Below are 21,329 nucleotides of genomic sequence, written 5' to 3' on the forward strand. Positions count from 1 at the left end.
TTTGAGTTTGAAAAAAAAATTTTTTTTATTCTGTGAGTAACAGGGTATATTCACATTAAAATATTAATTTATTCATACCGACTAGTTTCTTAGGTTCTGAAATCTACTTCCATAGAACTGGAACCGCATAAAACATACTCTCCAAAAATACAGAGCATGAACCATATGTTTTAAAGACACTCAGCATGAAACTATATTGGGAAGACTCAATTTCCTTTCCTCGGATGTACAGTGTTCCGAAATGCACTTGTTCACAGTACTCTTAATTCGCTCGTCACTATTATTATATATTACGTCATGCGACGTAATAACTCAACTCATGAAATGCAATCTTATTATGCTGAGTGCACTTAATTTTGCAGATTACAAAGAGATTACCCATGTCGATTATTATTAAATGCAATCCAAATAGCTTACAATAATGTAAATATCATGCAGAGTAATTGTTATATTTAATTTCTTACTCCATATTAGAATGATTACATTGTTTTCAATATATTGAAATAATAGTGGAAACTCATAACTGAAATTTATTTTTTACTTTTTATAAGTTTCCGAGTAATTATTTGATATTCAAGATTCTTTATATCCTCGTCTATTTTATTATGAATGTTCTTCCATCTTTTGATTTCTTCAAGAAATTCAAACTTTCTCATTCTGTAGCGCCGTTCGATCACTTGCTGCGATAAATCCAAATCAGAGAGATATTTTCTTAAATTTTTCTCCTCGGCGGCATTTCGAAATATCATAGTGTGAGGTATTTTAGATTTCAGATCTCCGTCACATATAACAGCGCGAAGCTTTGCATTCATTTTTATCACACTTTATTCTATCAAAGACCGATTTTCATTCCTTCCTCTTTTAAACATTTTGAAAGTCTGGTTAGAAAGAACTAAATATACAAATATTATCTTTTCCTTTAAAATAAAAAAGGAAATCAATACCAAAAATAATTAATCATAATTAAATATATATAGTGACGATGATGAGAATAATAAAATTAACACTTGAAATAAATATGGTCTCTCAACACTCGTGCATATGTTTCTACAGCACTTCTAAGTTTCAACTAAAATAAACGATTTGGCGAAAAAGAAATTTCGTTGGTACAGTCACAAAGAACTATATAAAATGTCAAAAAAGCAGTCATTAGAGAAGCCAGGTACTGTAAATTAGAATAGCAAAAAGTTGCTTTTCAAATCCAAAAAAATGGGACAATGCACAGTCTTTCGAGAATCGTTTACTTAATAGAATTTGTAAATAAACTATTCTGCTTTACTCACAACTGAATGTCATACATGCCTAAACAGACACCATCGCTCTTATTTTAAGAAGCACTTTACTATCGATTGTCTTCTACCGCTGTCACCTAATTCTGCAACAAGAGAAGATGAGTGCGCATTCTGATAAGCTGTCTTTCGAAGGTCGATACAATACGCCAGGAAATTAAACCGAGGTAAATTTCCGCTCTTTTACACATGATAAAAATACCTCCGATCGTACTGTAAACTGATGGGTATTAAAATTATGTGGAGACATCGGTAAATTCTTCCCCGTGATTATTCACTGAGCTACCGAAACTAACATTCCACAGACCTGTCAGCTGGCAAGTTCACCAGTCTACTTGTTTAGCATAGTTCACTTAATTATCTGATCTTCGTTTCACTGATCTAGGCCAGATGGCGTGTCCAGCATTTCATTTTTTTTTTGTAATAATCTTGCTGGGCATACTTTCATATACCGTTATATTCTTCGCATTTTAGTTATTTTTTATTGTTTACGTCAGTGCGGTTGGATTTAGTTTTTTTGTTTTTTATAATGATTTCAACTCACTTTTTATCTAGTTTAGTATGACTTTCACACATTTCATAATTTTCATTTCTACTGCAGCGATTCTTTTCTTATTATACATGCTTCACTTCAATATGACAATGTTCGTTTCGATAAAACAATCTACATTTTAGATAATCATTGTTAGTTTTATATTATTTTTATTTTTTGTTTATTATTTAATAAAAGTACTTTATAGTGTCTAGATCAGGGGTGAGAAACGTCCTGCTCACGAAATCATTTGGTCTGGCCCTGCAAAGGCAACCGCAGGCGGGACTCGAAATTCAATAAAATGTACGAGCTTTTTTATAGCAAGATAAATCTATATTAAGTGAATCATAATAATGACGTAAATTTTGAGGGACAAGCAAGTTCCAAATCCAAGATGCAGGATTAGAACAGCGATCAAAGCAAAAAAATCGCGTCGCTGGCGACACACACACACTGGATAGTTATTAAAACTTAACTGATGTGACATCCTACAAATGGCGACTACAAAGAAAAGAAAAGTTGATGCAGAGTGTCGATCTTTCCAAGAGAAATGGACAAATGATTATTTTTTTGTGGAAGTCAAAGGCAAACCTGTGTGCCTAGTTTATGGCGATGCGTTAGCAGTAATAAAAAAAAAAGCCAATCCGGAGTCATTACAGCTCAAAACATGCTAAACTCAATGAATTCGGAGGCTAAATGCGTCTGGATAAAATCAGTGCTCTTCAGCGGAGTGTGGAATCACAGTAAGCTGCTTTCATTAGGCCTCGTTGCGACAGAGACAACGTTATTCAGACGAGTTATGTAGTGAGCGAACTAATTACAAAGAAGCTGAGGCCTGCCTCGTGTAGGGGGAAAGTTTGTGAAAGAGTGCATGGTGGCTGCTGCGGAGTTGTTAGCACCAGACCAAGTAAAATTGTTTCAGAGTGTTAGTTTGTCTTGGAAAACCATCTCAGTTCGGATTACTGACTTAGCATAAGGTATTGAAAAAATATTGAAGAATTCTGCAGATTTCCAATTTTCTCTCTGGCTTATGACGACACAACGGACATAACAAATACTGCTCAACTGGCCGTTTTCGTTCGTGGGATAACTGCAGAGTTTGACACGCGAGAGGAACTGCTGTCACTGGAAGCCATGCATGGCACTACAAGAGGTGAGGACTTGTTTTATCAATGAAAAAACTTGAGCTAACATTTGAAAAGTTAAGTGGCCTTACTACAGATGGAGCTCCAGCCATGGTTGGCTCGCAAAAAGGGTTAATTGCATTTGTCAAAAAGGAACTGAATTGCCCGTCTTGATCCAAGTGATTTAATTATATGCCACTGCATCATACACCAAAAAAGTCTCTGTGTACAGCCGTTGCAGCTCAACAATGTGATGTCCACAGAGTTCATGCATAATTTTTGTCAAAAGCAGAGGGTTTAACAGCCACCAATTTGAGTTACTGAATGATCTCGAGTCTGAATATGGTGATTTGTTTATCACTGTGAAGTGCAGTGGCTGAGTCCCAGGAACATGCTCATGAGGTTTTACGAATTGCGGGATGAAGTCAAGCTCAACAATGTGATGGAGATGAAGGGAAAACCTGTCAGGGAACTCAATGATAGCAAGTAGCTGTGTGATCTAGCATTCATGGTGGATATTACCAAGTACCTCTCAGAGCTGAACACCAAGCTGCAGGGGCCCCAACCAGCTTCTCAGCTCCCTGCTTTCAAACGTCAAATCAACTGAAGCTAAATTAAGGCTGTGGAAAGTGCTACTCGAAAGGGAGGATAACACGGTGCATTTTCCCACTCTGGAAGGACAAAAGCCTTCTACGACACTTCAATATGCTGGTGAACGTGCGAAACTAATTGAGGCATTTAATGAAAGATTCAAGGACGTGAAAGTAAACAACGGGAATTGAACATCTTTTCTACACCGTTCAATGTGGAACATATTGATGTGCCTGATGGCCTACAACACGAAATTCAGCTTCAAAGCAATGATGAGCTGAAAGCTAGGTACAACTACCTCCCAGTGCTTGAGTTCTATAAACGTTACATAAGCAATGACGAATTTCCCCCTTTGAGGAGATATGCATCTGTGTTTGGAACAACTTACTGCTGCAAGCAGTTCTTTTCAAAACTTACCATCACAAAGAGTGACCGATGCAAACCTTGAAAAGCAGCTGCGATTAGCAACATCATCAATACCAGATAACATCCCAAACCTCACGAAAGAGAAGCAGTTCCAGCCATCACATTAGAGGCGGGTTAATTAAATGTTTGACCAAATATAGCAGGCTAATTTTTAAATTGATAATTTTGTATGGCCCACTTATAAGTATCCAGATGGCCCTTGGCAGAAAAAAGGTTCCCCACCCCTGGTCTAGATAATTAAAATTATCGACTTGTTCAATTATTTGTTGTCTATTTTAGTAGTAATGATAAGATCTATTAATGTGTTACTGCTTTTGTTTAAAGCACGCTCATGAGCAAAAGCATTACGAACCACCAAGCATGTTTCTGGCCAATCAGATTGCATACTTGCAAACAATTCCATACTGCCAGCAGTATGGAATTGTTCTAAATCACACCATTGGGTCCACTCGTCCCCAACAACTCGAAAACACCCTGATTGTAAGACTGGAGGTTGACAATACCTGGCCTTGGAAACTTCTGTGGGGAGATGAAGCACATTTTCTGAACAGGACTGTAAACACCCAAGATATTGAATTTGGGCTTCCAAATCATCCCATGTTAATTTTTATTTGGAAATTCTTTGACCGCATAGGGCAATCCATTTGGCCGCATAGGGCAATTTTACCTTAAATTGCCCTATGCGGCCAAATGGATCTGGACTCCTCGAGCAGGACAATGAATGTCCTGATAGTCACAAAATTCACATCATGCAAGCATAGTTCAAAGAGCATATTCAAGCATTCAACGTGCTTCCCTGACCACATAATTCTCCTGCTTTGAATTTGTTATGGCCACGCTGTTAACTATGCTGGATGGCTATAATTAAACTTCCCCTATTCACATTCTTATATAGCACGATCTAACAACCAGAATGTCACCAAATTTTGTAGGAAGACATTGCGAAAGGATTCCACGAAAAAAATTTTCAACTTAAATTTACAGTCACCGATAGGGAGAATACAGTGCTGTTGTAACCCAGAAAACTGAAAATTCGCATCAAACGAAGTTGTGCAAATATTTGGCTGGCATCATAAGAGCTATAAAGTTAAGAGAAAACTTTACAAACACATTCCTATTGATACTCAATGTCCAACATGCACATTACTTTACCTTATTGCATATTACTTGTAATTATTTTACCTTAACAAGTACAATGCATCATCTACTCTTCATGAGTTTAGAACCCACCAGAACTTGCATAAAGGTGCTCTGGCAGATAATACAGTTAGATCAATGATTCAGAAGTTTGAAGAAACAGGATCTTTGGAAATTCAACCTGGCAGAGGATGTTGCTGGTAGTAGCAACACCCATGGAGTAGCGTGAAAATTGTATCTGCCTTATTCCATAGTATGAAAAGTCTTGTGCAAAATTATTACATTTTATCCACACATCAGCTGCTACACGATGTTTACAAAAAGTAACTGACATTTCCAGTAAAACTGGAGGTTGACGATGCTTGGCCTTGGAAAATTCTGTGGGGAGATGAACCACATTTCCTGAACAGGACTGTAAATACCCAAGATAGTTGAATTTGGGTTTCCAAATCATCCCATGTGCTACAGGAACTTCCATTACATTCACTGAAAATTGCCAACAGATTTTATAACAGGGCCATTCTTTTTTGAGGACGTCATTCTGACAGGACCAATAACTTGTTCCATTGAAATATCCGAAATATTACAATATGCTGAACAGTTTCATCATTCTGCAATGAGACCAGGTCTGGATGAGACCTTTTTTATGCGAGATGGAGCACCTTCCCACATTGCATGACTGGTATAACAGCTTTTATGGCATCATTTCACAGACGAAAGAGTAACTAGTTGCTTCTTTCCAGTTTCATGGTCACCTCACTATATATATATATATATATATATATATATATTCAAATTTAACATACACTATCCTTTATAGCTAGTAGTGGCGATTTTTAATCAAACAAGCTCTCGCAGGTTCGCTAATTTTTTGGGAGACAGGGCATTGGCAATAGATCAGGCAAGACAGTTATACAAACAAAACATTTTATTTTGATCTTAGTATGAAACTAAAAATCACAATGTAAGAGGAAGAAAATCTTTCTCAACCTGGTCATATACACATTAAGTGCAATACAATTCGCTTTCTCTTACATAACACTTGTTTAACCCTTTGTATTGTTAACTCATCTAAATTTAACATACAGTTATTCCTTATGTGCTAACTTAGTTAATCTCTGTTCATTCTATATACAGAATTTACATTCGTTTCCTTTCATGACCATAACTGTTTACTTAGTTATTAACAATGTCCTGTAAGCACTTTCATTATATACCGGGTGATTACAAAATAACGTCAAGTGTTCAGAGCCCTCTAGCGAGTAATGCATTGGACGAAACATTCCAATATTCGACGGACGTACACAGTGAAACATGGAGATTCGATTTAACGAAAAAAAATAGTATCAAAAGTCGCCAACAGGGGAAATTTTGGCGCTGCCAAATTAATTTTAGTAGGTGTGATTAACGAATGACTAAATGGCAAATGAGAGACAGCATACATCAATTTCATGACGTTTATTGTTATTTATTTATTTAGTGTATGGCTCACATGAAAAGTTACATTACATTAATCCATTAAAATAAGAAATAGACATATGTACAATAAGAAGACATAATACAGTCATAAAAGAGACATTCAAGAATAGGCTACAACTGAATGTCTAGGCTGATTACCCAGTCGACTGCACTTGGTGTAGCATGGATGAAGTCTGAGAGGTTTCCACTGTATGCACGTTGGACACATTCTGCTATAATATGATTAATTGTCTGGCGGGGTGATCCACAGTCGCACCTGGGTGAGGCAGTCATGCCCCATTTGTAAAGGTGGTCTGCACATCTGCCATGGCTGGTGCGGATTCGGTTAAGGGCAGACCAAGTTTTCCGAGGTAGGTCAAAACTCGAAGTATTTTGTGTTGGGTCCACTAATTCCTGGAAGATCCCTGTTGAAGTGTTACACCAGGACTCTTCCCACTTCTCCTTCATGTTGAAGCTTGTCTCTGCAAGATTTTTTACTGTTAAGATTGGAGGGTGCCCTGATTTTAGCCTGTTTATTTCTAGGGGTGGGATGTCTTCATGGATTGGAAGATTTCCATGATTTTGCTGTATTCATATAGAAGAAAGTTGGATCTGCAGATGTGTGGAGGCAGGATGTTGCTTAGCACTGGGAACCAGTAAGTTGGGGTTGATTTTACAGTTCCAGAAATAATGCGCATAGTGGTGTTAAGCTGGGCATCAACCAAATACACATGGGCGCTGTTCAGTCATACGGGTGAGCAGTATTCAGCTGTAGAGAAAACGAGGCCAAGAGCAGTGCAGCGAAGTGTTGTTGCTGAGGCACCCCAAGTTGTTCCACATAGTTTTTGCAGTATATTGTTTCTTGTTTTTAGCTTGGATGCTGTGTTAATGAGATGTGGTTTAAAAGATAGTGTTCTATCTAGAGTGATGCCCAGATATTTCAGGAATCTGTTGTAGTGTAGCAGTTTGTCGTTGAAGTAGACCATGAGTTCTTTGTTAGCCTGGTTATTGTTCGGGTGGAAGCATGAAACTTGTGTTTTGCTAGGATTCGGGCGTAATCTCCATTTGCTGGAGTATTCATCTAGGACTGTAAGGTCGTTTGTTAGTGTCTCTTCCATTGTAGTAAAATTGGTGTGTCTGGTGGCTAGAGCAATGTCATCAGCATAACAAAACTTCTTAGAGGCTGTATGAGGCATATCTACGATGTATAAGTTAAAAAGGAGGGGAGCCAGAACTGATCCCTGAGGTAATCCATTATCCAGTGTTCTTTGTTTGCTTTTGTCCATACACACTTGGAACAGGCGGTTGCTTAGCATGTTATCGATTAGTTTTGCTATTGTTTTGCAAGGGACTGCACGGAGCAGCTTGCAGACTGCACCATGCCTCCAGACTGTATCATAAGCTGCAGTAAGATCTACAAAAGCTACAGCTGTTTTCCTGCATTGTTGGTAGCCTGCCTCTATATGTGTGGTGAGTGACAGAACCTGATCACAGCAGCTTCGTTTATGTCTGTTCCACTGGGACTTCTAATATCTTAGGGGAAATTCTATTAAGGATGAGCCTTTCTAGCAGCTTACAGCAGGTGCTAAGCAGGGCAATTGGTCGGTAATTTTCTGGTTTGTTGTTGGTTTTTCCTGGTTTTAAGACAGGGATAATTTTTGTCCTCTTAAACTCTTTTGGAAGTCTACCAGTCTGGAGGATGTCAGAGAAAAAGCAAGCTAACCAATGTCGAGCTTTTTGGTCTGTCTTCAACAGGAAATCAGGATGAATTCCATCGAAACCTGGAGCCTTTCCTGGTTTCATATCCATCAGAGCAGCGTTAATATCTTCAAGAGTGAAGGGCTGTGAGTATAGAGGGTCTGATGATCTGTTATGTTTCACATATGTAAGTTCTCTTTTTATTTGAAGAGTGTGTTGTTTGTCCTTGGTGATATATCTTGACATGTTGACAGTATGTGATGCATATTGGTTAGGAGAAATAGCTGATTGTTTCCGACAGTCAGGGTGCCACTACCTAGTTTTCTTAGACAGCTCCACGCTTTTCTACTGGAGTGCCGAAAATCGAGTCTTTCTATTGTTTCAGTCCATTTCTTCTGTCGGTTGGTGTCAAGGCTGTGAATGAGTTCATCTGCAATGTCAGGATCGCCACACTCTAGATATTCTTCATACAGTTTATTACTATCATCATCCCATCCAGGGATATACTCTTTCTGGAAGCCTCTTGGTATGGTCTTCTTACCTACAGCTAAGACAGCTCCTGCGAATCTCTTGTAATTACTGCTTTTTGGAGGGATCTAACGGAAATATTTGTCAAGACAGGCAGCAAATGTATTCCAGTCGGCTTTCTGGAAGTTCCAACGGGGACGTTGGATGGATCTGACAAGGGGTACCTGCAGACCTACCTCTAATATAATTGGTCTATGTTGGCTTCGGGGAAAGTTGGAGAGAACTCTTCTCGATGTAGGTAATGGTCATCCACTGTTGTCTTGAGTGACAAAGCAGAGGTCAGGGTTGTACTCCCTGTTCCAAGCTACTGATCCTGAAGGAAGATCTATCTTTTGCATCGAAAATTAGGTGCATGTTGTGAATTTCTACCCATTCAGTCAAAGTCTCTCCGCATTCATTGTTGGAAGCATATTTCCCTATATATAGCGTGTGGTGGCTGTTAAAGTCGCCTATATGCATCGCAGGGTGGTTGCGCAGTGGTAGAACTTGTGGAGGCCACAAGAGGGCAGGGTGTTTATACACATTGGTAATGGTTATGTTCCCTATCATAGTTGTTATCAGATGAACGCTGCCGACAATGCTGGCCGTAACGAGGTGGAAATCTTCTAGGGTATTACGCACATAGGTGGCAAGGCCATAGTGGCTCCAATGATAATGTAGCCAGGTATTCGTCCCCTGCGGTGGAGCTGATCATCATCCTTACAGTGAGTCTCTTGAATAAGAACAACGTCGACATTGTCATATAAAATCTTTGAGAGGTATTCACATTTTGCTCTACATATACCCTCAATGTTAATTTGACTAATTCGAACTACAGGTCCAATATTCCTAGTCATCTTGTCCTTAAGAGAGCTAATTCGTGTGTTTGAGTTCATGTGTGCTGTAACCAGGAGATCGAGAAGATAGGCTGGTTGCCAAGTCGCTCTAGCCCTTTAGCGTTATCCAGGATGCACCACGAGGAGGCGAGCTAGGATTGCATCCTCGGTTATTGTTAATTACAATGAGGTTCAATACGACCACCATTCTGATGTTCCAGGAACTGCATATGGTGCACATTTTACAGTGGCTCGCAACATATCGGAATTGATTTGTCTCACGTGTAACGTTATTCGATCTTTCAAAGTTGGAATATTGGGTACATGTCCTTGCTACACAATGCTTTTAAGAAATCCCCACAGCCAAGTCACAAGGATAGAGATTAGGAGATCTTGGTGGCCATGGCTTGGGAAATGCATGATTAATGATTCTTCTGTCAGAGAAATGTTGTCGCAAAACACGCTGTACCGGAAGTTCGATGTGGGATGGTGCACCATCCTGCATGAAGATGGTCGAATCGAGACATGTTGTGGAACCACAAAGTTCTGTAGCATATTGGCATTGATGGAACAGGTCACTGGTCCATTTTTGGCGATTTTCCTCGTAAAAGTATGGACCGATGATGAAAGATGCCGTAAATCCACACCACGCTGTGACTTTGGGCGAGTGGATAGGCATCTGCAGACACACGTGCGGATTAGTTGCAGCGCAAATGCGACAGTTGCATGTTAATATCGCCGTTCAAATAAAAGTGCGCATCGTCACTCCATAAAATTTGCCACGGCCATGCACCATCTACTTCCATGCGCGCTAAGAATCTCAAAGATAAGTCGATTCGTATGGTCGCATCATCAGGGCACAATTCTTGAACATGACTGATTTTATAGGGGTAAAACTTCAACATCTGATGTAGGATTTTCCACACCATGGTGTATGCGATATCCGTTTGCCAGGATATTGCCTGTGCACTGCTGGTACCCTGCACATTCGTCATCTCCTGTTCCACAATAGCAGTTGCAATTTGTTGGTGATTGATTGGTTTGCATCCCCTGCCTACCTGCACTGCTAGAGTTCCAGTAGTTTCAAATCGCCGAATCAGTTTTCGTAAGTTTGTTACGTTAATCGGTCCTTTTCGTAAATTTTTCATATGCCGAAAATCACGAAGGCAAGCACTGGCATTATTTTTCTGCTGATAATAGTTTGACTAACAAAACACGCTCACGTGTAAGGTAAGAGGCATCGAAAAGCAGTTCGTCTACGAATGATAAGAAATCTCACAGGCTTTGCTTTTATTGCATGATCGCTCACAAGAAACGCGATAATGCAAATTACATGCAGTTTACTCGGTAAACAGCGCCAAAATTTCCACTGTTGGCAACTTTTGATATATATTTTTTTCGTTAAATCGAATTCCACGTTCCACTGTGTACATCTACTGAAGTGTGTTAGGAAGGAGAGGAGTGCATCGGAGCCATGTGGCCAAATAGCGAACACATCAACATAGCGAAGCCATATGGGTTTTTGTGGGGCAGAGTTTAAGGCTTTCTCGTCAAAAGCCTCCATATAAAAGTTGGCCAAGGGTGAAGAGAGTGAACCCATGGTTGTCCCCTCTATGTTTGTAGAATTTTCCTTGCCAAACAAAATAGCCTAAGTTCATTGTGAACTGAAATAGGGCTATGATATTGGGAGGAAATTTAGCTTGGATTAGCTCTAAGGGTTCTTTGAGTGGGACATTTGTGAATAAGAAGGCGACATCAAAACTGACCATAACGTCAGTGTGTTTGAGTGTTAGGTTTTCTATGCTGGCTTTGAAGTGGGCTGAGTTTTTTTATGTGTGAAGGTGTGTTGCCAGTATAGTGTGTGAGCTTTGGCCAAATGTTTAGCTAGTTTGTATGTGGGGGAATCAATGCCATCACTATGGGACGTAATGGCACATTTTCCTTATGTATTTTTGGGAGTCCATAAATACGGGGGGAGGGTATGGAGTCAAATGGTTTTAATTTGTTAGTGACTTCTACAGGCCAAGTGACCTTAAGGAGCCTGTGGAGTTTTCTAATTTCTGAGTTGGTGGGAGTGTACTCGATAGAGAGGTAAGTAGCCCGATCTAACAATAGAGCATTCAACTTACCTGTGTAATCCTTTTGGTTAAGCAATACCGTGACGTTCCCTTTATCCGCTTTGGTGATTATTTTACAGTTATTTCTGTAACAAAAATTTTTAACAATTTTTGTTACAGGAATGTAAAAATGTTAAAAATTTAAGCTTACTTACAGCAGCCTTTACAGATAGAGTCCAGTCCAGTTAACATGAACAATTCTTCAGCTATGTTTGACCTTGCAACCTTTTCCTGGAATACAACTGTTGACTGGATGATATGGTGGTTCTTCACTCTTGCAGTTGCCAGGAAATTTAGGTAGATTTCTCCTTTGGAAACAGTAAATGAATTGCTGATGTCTTCTACTATGCTCACGGATAGCTGTATGTTCTGAGCACATCATTGCAACCTGGCTGGAGTTCCATCGAAATATGGCCTCGCCTTCACCACCTGAACTACGGCCACCAAAAGGAACCGGCTCCAGAAGCCTCCAAAACTCAGGAAGGAGAGCGATAGAGTGACCAGTGAGAGTCTTCTAAATCGTCTATTCCCTATGTTTTTGAGTCCTCTTAAATATCTTGTCTCATTCTATGTAACCACATAATTGTTGCCATAATTGTTGCAAGATCACCTGCCGGCACAGTGACATCACATCGGCAGTTCCATGCAAGACACTATATCGTGGGTGCATATTTTTATGTTCACGAGATCTTGTGACCGTTTGTTTATGCACAGTAATCGTTATAATCTCTGCTAATCCTCTTTCCTTCGTTTCACATACAACTTAATAAAGCTTATTTTTGTGCACTTTTAAAGTAAAATTTAACATTCATACACAATATATGAATGGAAACCTCTAAAATCAAACCCGATAGTAAGTTAAAAATGTAACGCTTCAAAAGAGATTTTACAGGTGATCTCAATGAGGTCGAGTTGTGCAACAGGTTTGTGACAACACTTAGGTTCCAATAACTGTAATTTCTGTACTAAATTAAATTGATATGAAATGTTTTATTGTTATGTTATCATAAGTACATGAAGGTAATATTTAATTTTAGTTGTCTTTGTTATTAATTTGTTTGCTCATTTTAATGCTTTTTTTTTTACATTGTACAGAGCCATATTCCCCTATTTCAAACTAAAAAAAACGTTTTTTTTGCAGAATCTTTCTTTCCATGTTTTTGTTAGTCTCCCTATCAAATTTGTTGATATTCTGCTTGTTAAACTGAAATGAATAGGGGGAGTTTAATTATGGCATTCCTGTATATAATCATTTTTATTTAATATTAATATAAATATATTTATACTTATAATAGCTTCACTATACATTATGTCAATGTTCTCTATCTCTAGGAAGAAATTATATGAAGCAAAACACTGGTCCTTCTCGTTTCTGTAAGTTACAAATTTAAATCCTCCTATTAATATCTAATTTATATATTATATAGAGATCCTTATAAATATCTATATCCCTCATGTTCTAGATTGTAATATTATCTTTATTTATTTGTTTCCATTTCTGTTATTTTCCAAAGAACCTGTTCACCTTTTTGTGACTTAAATTTAAGATAAAATTCCTATCAAGTTACTAGTGGACCTTTAGTTATCTAAACTTTCCATCCTCCAAATTGACCTACATGAGACATAACATATGCAATCAGCATTTCCTCTGATTAAGTAGCTGATTGAGATAGGATATATACTTTGTACTTCACTGAGCCTTGAAAATCACATTAAGAATTAAATCCATTAGTCGATTATAGTATAAGAAAGCTAATGATCATTCACTGCAAAATCTAAATCTGCCAACGAATGATCACTAGGTTTCTCTTTAACCAACTGTAATGAATTGTATCATGAGGAGCAGAAATCCATAAAGTAAGTTGGTCCACATACCGCATAACATTAGAGCAACTATAGTGAAAAACTAATACAGTATTATGCTATCTCCTATATTTTGATAATGTATGCTTGGGGTATGTTTGATACTCATAGACATCACCATCAAATTCGTGCCATATACCCTCAAGGGGTGCATAAGACATGATGGCACTACATGAAAAATTTACATCATTACTAACTTCCTATCTACAATTTTCCTCCAAATCAGTCTGTTACTTGTCAAGACTCCAACATTATCAGATTTCATATTTCTATCGTCTAAGGCACATCAACCCACCTATATCTTGGTCTTCCTCTGAGTTGTTTTCCTGACAACCTGGCAGAAAACTTGTTTTGCTCATCTTTCCTCTCCTGTTCTGTTTAAATGACCATACTACCTGAGATTAGCTCTGCTAACACATTCCTGGATGCTATTAAGTTCTTTCCTAATATCCTCGTTTTTAATATGATATTGCCATTGATGAAATCTTTTCACATCTCTAATCTTTCTCAGGAACTCTATCTGCAGTCTCTAGTCTTTGATCAAGAGTTTTATTTCTGACCCAGCTCTCAGATCCATAAGTTGAAACTAGTTTGAACACTGAATACAGATAATTTAGTGTTCTCAATAATTTCTCTCTTATTCCATATGAATTTATTCAACTGACTTCCAACCATACCAGCTTTGTTGATTCTGTTGTCTATTTCCATATTTAATTTACCATCTTCTTTAAAAATCGTGACTAAGTACATGAAATGTTTTTCTTGTTCTATAAGTTCTCCATTCACAACGCAGTTGACATTTTCAATGATTCTGTCTATTTTCATTGTCTTTTTATTGCTGACCTTCATCTATTACAACAGGTATTCAATTTAGTCAGGGAATCTTGCAGACTTGTAGCGAATTTATTTAGAAGTATAACATCGTCCGCATAAAGCAAAGAGCTGATATTAACATCTCTAATTCTGATATCATGTTTAATACCACTTTCCTTCATAATGTGATTCATATAGATAACGAATAACAGAGGGGATAATGTACATCCTTGTCTCACACCAGATTTAACATTAAACCATCCTCCTGTACTTCTTTCAATTCTAATTGCTAACTTACTACTCAAATAAAGACTAAGTATTACTTGATATAATGCCTCATTGACACCATATAACTGTAGCGTATTGAATAGCTTCTCTCCTGGTACCTTGTGATATGCCTTTCCAGATCGACAAAACTTAAATACAGATCATTATATTCCCATGATTTCTCAACTATTTGTCGTAAAGTGAAGATCTGATCCTGACAGCCACTATTTGGCTTGAATCTAGCTTGTTCCTCGCAAAGCTTTTCTTCCACAATCCTTCTCAACCATTTCTCAAGCATACTGGCATAAATCTTATCAAAAACACTCAGTAATGAAATGGCTCTGTAATTCTCACATTCAGTTTTACTTCCCTTTTTATATATGGGTACTATGAGAGCTCTACTCCAATCACCAGGAATTCGTTCCTCTGTCCAGGCTTTCTGAACTATGCAGTGCAGCCACTGTGAGACTTTTATAACTCCATACTTGGGCATTTCTGGTGGAATATCATCTACTCCTGCAACCTTTCCACACTCCAGGCTTTTGATGGGTTTCTGCACTTCAAGTACAGATATATATTCGTGAGTGCATGCCTGGTCAGTGTTTTTTTACCACTGTGCTCTCATCACTGCTTGTTTCATTTAGCAATTTTTCGAAGTAATTACTTCATACTTCAAGAATACCTTTTTCTCCCATTTTCATGTCACATTTATCATCTCTAATTACTTTTACAGCACTCTTTCCTCCATTTCTGAGATTCTTCAAATAACCTCCAGAATATCTTGCCACTTTCTTGATATTTATTTTTTATGTTCTTGCAAAAGTCTTTCCATGACTTTTGTTTAGCCAGTTTTACAGTGTTTAGCTTTCTTACATTTGTCTCTGTATTCTCTAAGATCACAAGCTTATTGGCCAGTAACTTTTGATATGCTTTCTTCTTTTCCTTCACTGTCTCTTTAACTTCCCATGTCCACCATGGAGTTCTGATTTTTCTATCCTTGCAAACAACCTCACCATATGCCTCTCTGGCTGAATCAATCAGGGTTTTCTTCAAGGATTGCCACTGAATCTCAAAGGTTTGGTTCCTGTTCTCAAACTCTCATTTTTTTCTTGAATAATATTTGTGTATTTTAGTCTACAGTTCACATATGAGAGCTGCTCAACTTTTATTCGCTTTAAAACTTTCTTACACGTTATTCTTTTCAGTATGAAATTTAAATTTATCCTTCTCAAGACTAAATAATGATCACTTCCAATTTCAAATCCTCTGTACACTCTGGTGTCCTGCACTAGAGAGAAACATCACTACCAACAATAACATAGTCAATGCGACTTTTCTTATTCCTTGCCTCTTCTCTCAATGGGAATTTGTGCACATTTTTATGTTGGAACATGGTGTTAGTAATAACTAGTTCATGGATATTTTACAACACTCAAAAAGAATTAAAATAGAATTTAATACTCCCTATATTTCGTCCTAGTCAGTAGGACATCTATGGGGATTACAAAAACAATTAATGTAACATATACATAAATAACAAACAATACTAACCCCAACCACGTGAGTGACACTAAAGTCCTATCTAGGTAGAGCGCCCTCTAAGGGCAGTAGTAGGTGGCCTGGAATGTAAGGTGGGAACTCTGGTGATGAGTGTTTTCCAAATCTTCGGAAGCTTAATGCAACCGTATTTATTGAGATTTGGTTGGTTTCTGAGAGCTGCTACTTCTAAGAAAAGTCTCTCTTTCTTGAATTTGCTGTGGTGGAGCATGGTGGTTTTTTTCCATGATACCCTGTGGGTGTGTCCAAAACATGCAGCCAAGCCTGAATCGCCACAGTTGTGTTTGAAGATGTAAGACTTGTGTTCCTCTAGACGGATGGATGCTGATCTGCCTGTCTGTCCAAAGTACGCCAGCTTACAGGAACAGGGTACTTTGTAAACTCCAGGCAGAGAGAGGAGGGAGCTGATCTTTCGTAGAACGGATAAGGGTAGCAAATTTGCGGTGGGGCTTATATGCTGTGTAGGTTGTACTGTTTTAGTATCTTGGCTATTTCTTCGGATGTGCCACGGATGTAGGGTATGGTGATGGCATTTTTAAAATCTTGTTGACGAGAAGGACCGAGAATGGGGGAGGAGTTGATAATTTTTTTGATACTGTGATCGCTGTAGCCATTGGAGAGGAAAGTGCTGTGTATGTGGTTAAGCTCAGTAGTGAAGGCTGTTCCACTGGAACAAAGTTTGTGGGCTCTCTTGGTAAGAGTTTTAATAATGCCATATTGTTGAGGGGTGGTGGTGGGAGAGTTTGTGAATGTATCTGCCTGTGTGTGTGGGTTTTCTGTATACGGTGAAGGTAAGTGTATCATTAGGCAGGCGTGTGACTAAGGTGTCTAGGAAGAGTAAACAATTGTTCTTTTCCTTTTCCATAGTGAACTGGATTCTTGGATGTAGACTATTGAGATGACCGAGGAAGGAGTCTAACGTGTCTGGGCCATGAGGCCAAATAGAGAACACATCATCTACATATATCTTAGCCAGATAGAAGGTTTGAGTGGGGCTGAGTCTATGGCTCGTTTTTCGAAATCTTCCATATAGAAATTGGCAAAGGGGGGGGGTGATAGGGGGGAACCCATGGCAGTTCCCTCTATCTGCTTGTAGATTTTGTTCCAAGAGAAATACCTAGAGTTAATGGCAAAGGAAAAGAGATCTAAGATGTCAGAGGGGAAAACGTTTTCTAAGAGAGATAAGGTGTCAATTAAGGGAATACTGGTAAACAAAGAGGAGATCTCAAAGCTTACCAATATGTATGTCTTATTCAAGGTTAAATTTTCTGTGAGGGCTTTAAAGTGGGTCGAGTTTTTTATATAGGAAGGGGACCTTCCAGTGAGGGAGATCAGAGAGTTGGCCAGCTGCTTAGATAGTCTATAGCAAGGTGCAATGGTGGCATCTACTATAGGCCTGAGTGGGGAATTGGGTTTGTGGATTTTTGGTAAACCGTATATTCGGGGGGTGGGAGCGGAAAGGTTTAATTTTTTTTCGTGACGTCAGGGGGCCAGGAAGATACTTTTTTGAGTAAGATTTTTAGTTTCTTGTGTTTTTGTGGGGTCGTGTTCTAGTGGGATGTAGGTAGCGCGATCGCGGAGGATAATGTTCATTTTACGATTGTATTCACTGGTATTAAGAACGACTGTGGCATTACCCTCATCCGGTCTGGTGATGACGATACTTTTTTCTTTACGTAGTTTCAAGAGAGCCGCGCGTTGGGCATATGATAGATTACTTTTTGTGCGGCGAAGAATGCGCGAGGATGTTGGCTACGTCAAGTCTGATGTTGTTAGCTATCTCCGACGGTAAACGACCGATTCCCCGTTCCATGTTCACCATTACGTCAAGCACCGCCACTTCCTTCGAGCGATGGCAAAATTACGGCCGAGGCAAAGGGCGCTGACGGCACCGTCGTTGAGCCTTTTGGACGAGAGGTTTATTAGTCTGGAGCGGTTGAATTTGTGGTTTGTTTTTCACAAGGTTGCTATATTTCTTGATGTGTTTATTTTTTATTTTTTGGAATTCTCTCTGTGCGGAAGTTTCCGAAATGCCAGAGAGAATCGACCAAAGTTCAGGGTTAAGAACGGTGGAGAGCTCTGAATGTAAGGAGCCAATGGCGGCGTTCGTCACTGCGAGGGTAGCACGTGTAGAGGCGATTTGCTCGCGGAGTAATGCCCAGCTGGCACGGTTATATATACGAAGTGCTTTTTTGGAATGGAAATTGACCTTCATTTTAACGCAGTTTGGTATCACTCTTATATCCCGACATCGTTTTAAAAAGGCCAGCCTATTTAGTTGCCTAGATAGTCGTAGTTTTGACTTACCGTATTGCTTGGATTTGCGTGCTAATTATTCTCCATGGAAGATTAGAATACGTGCGTATATGCTTAAGTGCTGTGAGAACATCATGTTGGAGGCTTAATGGATTTTTTACAACACTCAAAAAGAATTAAAATAGAATTTAATACTTCCTATATTTCGTCCAAGTCACTAGGACATCTACGGGGATTACAAAAACAATTAATGTAACATATACACAAATAACAAATACTAAGCCCAACCACGTGGATGACACTAAAGTCCTATCTAGGTAGAGCGCCCTCTAAGGGCAGTAGTAGGTGGCCTGGAATGTAAGGTGGGAACTCTGGTGATGTGTTTCCCAAATCTCCGGAAGCTTAATGCAACCGTATTTATTTAGATTTGGTTGGTTTTTGAGATTGGAAGATTTCGAAAAACGAGCCTTAGACTCAGCCCCACTCAAACCTTCTATCTGGCTAAGATATGTAGATGATATGTTCTCTATTTGGCCTCATGGCCCAGACACGTTAGACTCCTTCCTCGGTCATCTCAAAAGTCTACATCCAAGAATCCAGTTCACTATGGAAAAGGAAAAGAACAATTGTTTACTCTTCCTAGACACCTTAGTCACACGCCTGCCTAATGATACACTTACCATCACCGTATACAGAAAACCCACACACAGGCAGGTACATTCACACTCTCCCACCACCACCCCTCTCAACAATATGGCATTATTAAAACTCTTTCCAAGAGAGCCCACAAACTTTGTTCCAGTGGAACAGCCTTCACCACTGAGCTTAACCACATACACAGCACTTTCCTCTCCAATGGCTACAGCGATCACAGTATCAAAAAAATAATCAACTCCTCCCCCATTCCCGGTCCTTCTCGTCAACAAGATTTTAAAAATGCCATCACCATACCCTACATCCGTGGCACATCCGAAGAAATAGCCAAGATACTAAAACAGTACAACCTACACACAGCATATAAGCCCCACCGCAAACTTGCTACCCTTATCCGTTCTATGAAAGATCAGCTCCCTCCTCTCTCTGCCTGGAGTTTACAAAGTACCCTGTTCCTGTAAGCTGGCGTACTTTGGACAGACAGGCAGATCAGCATCCATCCGTCTAGAGGAACACAAGTCTTACATCTTCAAACACAACTGTGGCGATTCAGGCTTGGCTGCATGTTTTGGACACACCCACAGGGTATCATGAAAAAAAACCACCATGCTCCACCACAGCAAATTCAAGAAAGAGACTTTTCTTAGAAGCAGCAGCTCTCAGAAACCAACCAAATCTCAATAAATACGGTTGCAATTAAGCTTCCGAAGATTTGGGAAACACTCATCACCAGTTCCCACCTTACATTCCAGGCCACCTACTACTGCCCTTAGAGGGTGCTCTACCTAGATAGGACTTTAGTGTCACCCACGTGGTTGGGCTTAGTATTGTTTGTTATTTGTGTATATGTTACATTAATTGTTTTTGTAATCCCCATAGATCTAGTCCCTAGTGACTAGGACGAAATATAGGAAGTATTAAATTCTATTTTAATTCTTTTTGAGTGTTGTAAAAAATCCATTAAGCCTCCAACATGATGTCCTCACAGCACTTAAGCCTCTACACACGTAATAACTAGTTCATGTCCTGAGCAGAAATCCAACAGGTATTTGCTATTATTATTAGCTTTGCTCTTTTCTCCAAATTTTTCCAAAATATTTTTGTATGTCTGACAATCATTTCTTACTCTGCTGTTTAGATCCCCAACAAGGACAAAATTTTCCCTTTTCATCGTGTCAGTTGCTTTCTCTAAAGCCTCAAAAAATTCCTTCACTTCTACCTTTGACCTCCTGTGGGACCATAGGCACAAACAAGTCTTATTGTGCAGTTCTGCATTTTCATATTTGCGCACATCACTCTACTTGAGACTGCCTGCCGTTCAAGAAGATTAGTCTCATATTTAGTGTTGAATACTATGGCTACTCCTTTTCATTGCCTGAATATAGCATTTTGTATTTATTGCTCAGAAAGATCTCAACAGTTTTGGTCTTTTTTGTTTCAATCACCCCTATTATGTCATTCTGGTACTTAATGTAATTCCTAAGGCAGCTCCATTTCCTTGCCATTTAGGCTTCTTATGTTGATAGTACCGATCTTTCACTCTGGTGATGCTGAGTTGGGGTGTGTTTTCAGGTTTGTCTTCAGATACTCATAGAAATCAGTTCAATATACACTTGCATTCATAGCTGAAAAGGTTTACATTTTTTTTTTATACCTCCAAAACAAAAGGAGACCCTTATCTGGGTAGACTTAAGATAAAATATTGTAATTATAAAGACTTTGTATGAATGATGAATTTTATTAATATCCTCAAGAGAAAGCACATTTTATAAACTTTTTTTTCTTGAGTTATCGTTTTCTTTTGCGAGGCATTTTTGTAGGTCTCAAGTAAGGATTATCCATCATATCGATATCACTATTACTGTCAGTTCTTTGTCCACTATGGTCATCCAAATTATGAGAACCAACTAGCAGAAAAGAAAGGAAGATAAAGAGTTAGATTTAATGAACATAAACATTCCAAATGTATTATTTTAATAAGAAAATGAACTTTTTTTTTAAGAAGTTGCCAACAAATAAAAATTAGGAAATTTACTAATTTATCAGTAATTCTAATAGTTTAGGTCAGGGCTGTCCAACCTTAGGTAATCTGAGGGCCGCATCACAATGCCTATCTAGTAATTTCTAGAGCAGTAGCGACACAACCTCAAAAGCTGAACAAAAGTAATTGCGCACACTCACATTCCCCATAAATGCCTGGAGCA

The 21,329-nt window shown here is 38.8% G+C and overlaps 2 protein-coding genes across 4 annotated transcripts in view; one reads left to right on the top strand and one right to left on the bottom strand.

Moving 5' to 3' along the window:
- LOC150101239 (transmembrane protein 53-A) overlaps positions 1–21,329 on the top strand; it is a 205,881-nt gene that overhangs the window by 113,448 nt on the left and 71,104 nt on the right. The window contains exon 4 of the mRNA XM_090402254.1: positions 13,048–13,089. Coding sequence (XP_090258380.1) covers positions 13,048–13,089 — 42 coding nt within the window. The remainder of the gene's footprint in view (positions 1–13,047; positions 13,090–21,329) is intronic.
- Positions 20,844–21,329, bottom strand: part of Taf8 (TBP-associated factor 8) — a 78,455-nt gene continuing 77,969 nt past the window's right edge. For all 3 annotated transcript variants that reach the window (XM_090402256.1, XM_090402257.1, XM_090402255.1), the window contains one exon: positions 20,844–21,032. In XM_090402256.1, the coding sequence (XP_090258382.1) occupies positions 20,914–21,032 (119 nt within the window). In that variant the 3' untranslated portion in view covers positions 20,844–20,913. The remainder of the gene's footprint in view (positions 21,033–21,329) is intronic.

Source organism: Typopeltis vanoorti, chromosome 12 (genome assembly GCF_054136105.1).
Source record: "Typopeltis vanoorti isolate ZY-2024b chromosome 12, IOZ_Tvanoo_1.0, whole genome shotgun sequence".
NCBI lineage: Eukaryota > Metazoa > Arthropoda > Arachnida > Uropygi > Thelyphonidae > Typopeltis > Typopeltis vanoorti.